Raw genomic sequence first — 7,025 nt, forward strand, 5'->3', positions numbered from 1 at the left:
AGAAGGCAACCAAACTGGGAAGAAGTCCATGGCCTAACACCCCAAACACTATCAGAGGGTGAACCCCATTTCTTTTCCGCCGAGTCACTTCATGTGGACAGGTGCTGCCGGCTAGGAGGGAGGCTCCTTCACATAACGTCTGCAAGTTCTCTTCGAGTACCCAGCTCCAGTTAAAGAGCCTGGGAGTCTTCTTTCTGCGCTGAGGGAGCTGGCCTCTTTCTCCGTGGGCATGTGGACCATCAGAACCGGTGTTCCCCCTATTTAAGCATGATTAGGCCTGGCCATTTTGGTCGTAGCTGGGGGGCAAGGGGAAGCGCTAACCTGGTTCAAAATGGAATGCACAGAAAAGCAATATTAAAAGAACAAGGAGGTTGTTTAGTGAGGCTTGAAGAGTCTACAGGTGTTTCCTCCTGTGTTGAGAACCAGTGTCCCCTGGGAATCGCATTTCCCGTCGAGCAGGGCCCAGGGCGGACTGAGCGCTGCCGACACCCCGGTGGTGGAGAGGCCTGAATGGGTGCCACAGAAAACCCAGAGTTTTCCAGGGGGTCTTAGGGCCTATCGCAGCGCGGAGGGGGGCACGACTGGACACACACGCTCACGGAGTTCACACTCACGCACACTTGCCCACGCCCCGCGCACCCTGGCACCCCGTGGGGTTGCGTCCCGCGGCTCACGGCCTCCTGGGCCGGCTGGTTGTGCAGATCCAGCCGGCTGGCCGCGAGCATGGCGCATGGAGGGGTGGGCCGCCGGTGGACCCGTGAGCGCGCGCAGGGGGGTGACGGGCGCCCCGCTGGAGAAGAGGGGCGGCGGCGGCGCCCGGGGTGGGAGGATGTGATGACGCTGTGCCCCCGCCGCGGGAACTCAGGCCTTTAAAAGCCGAGGAAACAGCCTTGAGCAGGCGGTGGCTCCACTGGAGGCAAGCACACCCGGGTCTCACATTAAAGAAGCCAAACTGTCTGCTTCAAAGAGAAAAGGCAACATCCTGTCGCAGGCCATGCTCTGGCAAAAACGTAAGTGGTTTGGCTGTGGCTGTCGGAGCCGAGTCAGCGAGGGAGGGCCTGGGCTTCGCCAGGCATCCGGGAGCCGGGGAGGTGCGGGGTGCGGGCGGGGGGGGGACCGGCAGTGGGGTCCCGGTCCCCAGCCAGGGGAGCAGCAGGGGCGAGGTAGGCAAGATGGAGCGGGGTGGAGAAACCAACCTGTCAGAGGTGATGCTGATTTTCCAGGCTGGAGGGGAACGAACTAGTGTTCCAAGGTGGGACAGCTCATCCTGTCTCCGCTGCCTGCATGAATCACTGTGGTGAAGAAAGGGCAGCTGATGATTCACAAAACACAATTTAGGGGGGAAAGCGTGGAGCTCTTTACCAGAGTGTCTTTACTTTTATAAACAGCTACTCTGCCCTGTGGTTCAGTTCCGTGGGCCTGTTTCTCTCTGAGTTACTGAGCTTTCTGACAAAGGCACGATGTGTCTCTGTGACTGCATCGGGACGATGTGGAAACTTGGCTTGTCAAGCCTGTCCTCACCTGCTTTGCTGTCTTTCTCCTGTCATTCTTCTTCCCCTCTTGTGGCAAGGCTCGTGTGTCCCCGCGCAATGGGGCGCGGGTTTACCTCTAACCTTAATGTTTATCCCTGGAGTTGGATGGAACATCTGTGAACTTTATTTTCCATATGTGGGACTGAACAGAGACTCGTGTTATTAATAATTGAAATCACACAGAGATTATCAACAACATTCCTTTCTCAGAAAAACAAAGTCAACTCAATGGCCTCATGAGAGTTGAACCTTCCTGGGGCTCAGTTCTGTACTTCCTCAAGAAAGAAGTAGTACCAAAAAATTTCTCTGTCTTTTTAAAGGTGCTTAGGTCTTTAAAATGCCCTTTAATGAATTCAGGTACACCCTACCTCAAACAAACTTAATATAAGAGAAACTAGATTTACAGAGAAAGATACATTAGGGAGTGTTTATTTATTTTACAAAAGATATTCTAATGGAGACCTTACAGTTCTGAAAATATACCATCATTGATTAAGTCATAACTTACAGTCACTTATCAGCAGTTCATTGTTTCCTTTATTTCTTGTGTAAATTCTTTGCAACTGAGCTTGTTAATGTGTAATGTGAAGGAATGATTTCAAAATTTCTCAGATTGTGAAGTCTCATCATTGTTCGATGTTGGCAAGATGCAGTTTTTTTCTTCAATGAAAGAAGTGAATTCTAATTTGCATTTGAGAGTTATGGAATCCTTCCAAGGTAACTAGGGATATTCTAGTATGGGTGGTGGCCACCGCTCCCAGGAGCAGGATAGAGCAAGACCCTCCCCTGTGGGGGCAAAGGCAGCCGGCCCTGTGGGAGTGCATTAATGGTGGTAGGTGGGCATTAATGTCCCTACTGGGAGCTGCTGAGTGTCCATATGCCCGGACCCCGACACTTAGAGCCCGATCTGTGGATTTTATGTAAGCCCCTGGAGGGACTTCTGCCTTTATTCCTACCTACGCAGAGAAAGTCACTTTCTTCTTTCTTTAATCCTCAGGTTTCTTATATGTAAAATGGGGTAAAAATGATACCCATTCCACAGAGATACCCTTAGTAAGATGAGATGCCACCGAGATGATGTTGATTGCTCTGGTTCTGCTTCAGTGCCTGAGATATGGGTTGCTTCCTTGCACACATGAGCTGCCATATTTCCCCCTCTTTGTTACACACGGCATTTTTTCTTCTTTAGCTCCACCTAAGAGATTAACAATTGTTTTTTAAAGGGGATGCTAGAGGCACGTTTCCTGCTCACTCCCTGGAGGTCAGTCAGGTGCAGCAAAACTCCATCCTCAGGGAGGCCACGTTGTAAATTCATCAGTGGAAAAACTGGGGTGAACGATTCTACCTGTTCAGATGCACATAATCAAAATTCTTTTTAATTGCTCTTTGGCATCTTAAAGGAAATTAGGAAAGGCCCTGGGTACTGGGCCCATCCCCTTACCCTAAGTGAGGCCCTGTCTAAGGCACTGAGGGCACGTGGGTGACTAAACCCTGTGGGAAAACCAGTAAAAACAGGGCAGCATTGTCAGCCCACTTAGAATCACCTGATGGAAGGTCAGAATTTGAAATCAGGCACCAAGAGCGCTGAAAAGGCACTTTCTTTTTTCAGAAAACACCCTTGAGGCCTGAGCTGAAATGACTGTACTATGGGGTTCTGGAAAGGGTTAAGAAAACATTCACTTTGTAGATGTTGCCTCCTCCCTACCTGGCCCGTGACCCCTGTTTGTGGACTAAATGTGAACATGGGCTTTGGTTCAGATCAGCTCAGAACTGGGAGCACACAGAGGTAGAAATCTTCAAGTCACAACCATGAATTGGAGATTTGCTTGACCGGCCAGTTGGACAAAGAAGTCATGCTCCCTGCAGATCCACCCACTGCCACCACCCCTCCCCGCCCCGCTGCGGTTCTGCACTTGGTCCAGCAGGTGCCGCGTAGATGTGAAGAACTGACATCCACCCCAGCAAGAAGCCCTTGTTAAGGCCAACTAGTAACGGTGCCCATAGCAGGCACGATGGAGTGAGACAGGCCTGGGTTTGAAAGTTGGCTCTGCAGCTTAATTATTTAACCTTTTCGCATTCTTACAAATCTGGAAAATGGGGGTTCTAATGCCTGCCTTACAAGGTTTTTGTCAGAACTAAAGTAGAGAATGGGGAAAGTGTCATCATGTCTCCTGAGAATTAATGACAGTGGTAAGAGAGCACCTTCCCTCCTGGGACACCTTTTGTGGGCCCATCTCGAGTGATTAGGGCTATGCCAAATCCTTTCTAATCATTTCCCACACTTTGATTAGCATAGTTAAAAAGGCACATCAAAATATTTTTGAACGATAGGTCCTTACATACAGTTTTCCAAGGGTCTAAATCAGAGGTCTGCCAACTATGGCCTGAGTGCCAAATCAGTCCCACCGCCTGTTTTCATAAATAAAAATTGATTGGGACATGGCCATGTCTGTTCATTTACATATTGTCTAGGGCTGCTTCTGCTACAATGGAAGAGTTGAGTAGGTGCCACAGAGACCATATGGCCTGCAAACAATATTACTATCTGGCCCTTTACAGACAAGGTTTGCCAACCTCTGGTTTAAGATGATTTGGGTAGTACTTAGGATGTTTACTTCCCTAAGTCACTGGGTATCATGGACTTGCACAATGCCAGCACCAATGTGAGACAAAGCTTGCAGTCAACTGATTACATGATTTGCACGATGCCGAAATTTGACTTGGTTGACTTCTTCCTTAAAAGCAGTGGAACTGTGTATAATAAACTCACACCACTTGTTAGAAAATGAATGAATTGAACAACTGCTTTTTATTGTTATTTATGTTAGAGAGAGATCTACATGAGAAGAGAAGGCCTGCTTGACTGATTTTCTTTGAATTGACTTGTTTGTCTTGATGCCCCATAGACTTGGTCTTGGTGTTTCTTTGCTGTAGTGCTCAAGGAGGCATCTTAAGAACAGGAAATACTTATTATCAAATTATTATGGCATGAATGTTTACTCTCAGACAACTTGAACGGAGCAGAGATTCACCAAATAGATAAATTAAGGTCTCAAAATTCTCATTGACATAGAACTCTATACTTTCTCCAAGCTTCCACTAAATAGCCAACTTTTTGAGGACAGTTAAAAGTTCAGTTAAAGATAAGAAAAACTTGTAATATACATATAATTTTTGGAACTCTATCTCCTGCATAAATTCAGATGAACTTACAATAAGAAGTAATTTCGGTCTGTGGACTGCTTCTAATATTTCTAATCTGTGTTATAACCTTTGCTTACTTAATAAGCCTAATAAACACCTTTACTTCTTACTAAGTTTATCTATTGATGCAGTGGTTCTTGTTGATTAGGACAATTAGGATGCAAAAGATATTCACGAATTTACGTGCACAGGGGGAGGTGAAATAAGTGACACACATCTACTAAGCGCACAGATTAATCGGTAAAAGAGCTGATGAGTTTCAAGGTGGACACTTTACTTCTTCTCCCTATATTAACTAAATGAAAAACCAACCATGTCCCCCTCTACAGCCCAAAAGTTTATGAGTCAGAGGTTTTGAAAGCTCTCTTCTGATTCAAAGCTGCAAATCTGTTCTGTTGTGAGGAACAAAAAAGGACCAGGGCTGTCCACACTTATTAGCTAAATATCTGGACATTTAATACACTTAGAAGTGCTGTAAATTTTTGCTTTTAAACTTTCTCATTACAAAGTAAAGATATTAGGTTTCTGTCCTTCTAACTTCTTTCTAAAGTGGCTCGTTTCCCACTAAATGAAGATGTCCACCAATTTCTCACTTTGAGCCAAAGAAACCAAGGTTGGCTAATTGGTTATGATCATTAACATATTTTTCAGCTTTATGAAATACTCAGTAACATTGTGGCTTTCTCATTTTTGTAGAGAAACTGCTTGATAGAGTGGGGCTGCCTGGGATGGAGAGGCTTCCTCTGAAACCCTCTTGTCCTGCTTGTGTGATGCTAAGGCAAAGCGTTACTCTTGCAGGCAGGAAACATGGATTCTACTTTCCAGACTCTGGGTAATTATGTGTGGGGCCTCAGGCAAGCCACCTAACCACTGTGGGTCTCAAGTGCTCCAGCTGTAAAATGGGACTTCTGTTTTCCTGGCTGAGGACAAGGAGACTGGACTTGACTGAAATCCTTTTCTACCTTGAGTTGCTGAGTCTTCATGAGTGCTTATAAAAAATAAATACATATTTTCAAATGCATCCCAGGTGATTCTAATGGGCAGTAGAGCTGAGAACTGTTGACCTGGAGGCTGAAATTGATGGCTTATAATATACTTTTGGACATTGCACCACTATGAGCAGAACATGTTCAATCCTTTTCATAGGGATACATTTCAGTTGAGTGCTTCCCTGGTGCCATGCAGTATACCAAATGTTCTGCTGGATCAGTGTGGATTGCATTTGGTGGTTATTGAAGAGACCAGAAAATACATGGATTTAAATAAATAAGACAGTGGTATAGTTTCTCTCACACAAAAAAGTCCGTAGTAGTCTGCAGGGGCTGTATGGAGGATCTAAGTGCCAACAGTGTCTCAGGCTACGTCTGTCTTTCTGGTCTGAGGTCCTTAGCATGTGGCCTTTGTCCTCAAGTTTGCTTCATAGTTGCACTGTAGCTCCAACCGTCACATCTGTGTTTCAGACAATGAAGAAGAAGAAAAGGGAAAGGCAAAAAAATCATGCTTCTCTATCATGGCATCTCCCCACCAACACACAACTTCTGCTGACATCGAATAGCCACTCCCATCTGCAAGGGAGAATAGTGTAATTGTTTAGCTGGGCACATTGCCAACCTTCCAAAATGTCAGGGTTGACAGTAAGGAAGGAGAGGGCAGATGCTGGGTGTGGCAACCGCCAGTCTTTGCCACACTTTGAATGTATTATCTCATTTAATCCTCATAAAAATTCCATGAGGTAGATTCTGTTTTAAGCTCTATTTCATAGATGAGAAAACTGAAGCTTAAAGATGAGGTTAGTAACTCACCCTGAGTGCTGTCTTGCTAAGCTGTCCTGTCTCTCTACCATGGTGCCCGTCTCACTCACAGGGCTTAGGAGGATGCTCTTGGTAGAAGCACAGGCCTTCCATGTTAGATAAAGGACCAGTGATAAAATGAAGTGCACCAGCTGGCAGATGTCTGTTCATACTTTGGAAACATTTTTGATGCATGTGTTTCAGCTTGCTTATTGAAGGAAATGAAGTTTTTGCTTTCCTGCTATACCTCCTTCACTGGGCTCTTTGCAGATACTTTAGCTGAAATGGAGGGTTCAAAGGGGAGGGAAGGACCTAGAATTGCCCCAAAATAACATAGCCTGCCTGTTTTCTTGGGAGCCCTGTGTGGCAGCCTGTGCTGGAAGCCAAGGCTTCTCGGCACTTCCTTCATTCTGAACTGTCTAGAGTTTGGAAGACTCAGGCTCTCCCTTCACGTGTGTGTGTGTGTGTGTGTGTGTGTGTGTGTGTGTGTGTGTGTGTG

The 7,025-nt window shown here is 46.1% G+C and overlaps 1 protein-coding gene across 1 annotated transcript in view; it reads left to right on the plus strand.

Annotated features, from left to right (window-relative positions):
• The first annotated feature begins 813 nt into the window (after nt 1–813).
• The window catches only part of POU2AF1 (POU class 2 homeobox associating factor 1), a 23,101-nt gene continuing 16,889 nt past the window's right edge, over nt 814–7,025 (plus strand). The window contains exon 1 of the mRNA XM_027082364.1: nt 814–1,010. Coding sequence (XP_026938165.1) covers nt 995–1,010 — 16 coding nt within the window. The 5' untranslated portion in view covers nt 814–994. The remainder of the gene's footprint in view (nt 1,011–7,025) is intronic.

This window comes from Aethalodelphis obliquidens, unplaced genomic scaffold, assembly GCF_003676395.1.
Source record: "Aethalodelphis obliquidens isolate GAN/ISIS:26980383/991018 unplaced genomic scaffold, ASM367639v1 scaffold46, whole genome shotgun sequence".
In the NCBI taxonomy this organism is placed as follows: domain Eukaryota; kingdom Metazoa; phylum Chordata; class Mammalia; order Artiodactyla; family Delphinidae; genus Aethalodelphis; species Aethalodelphis obliquidens.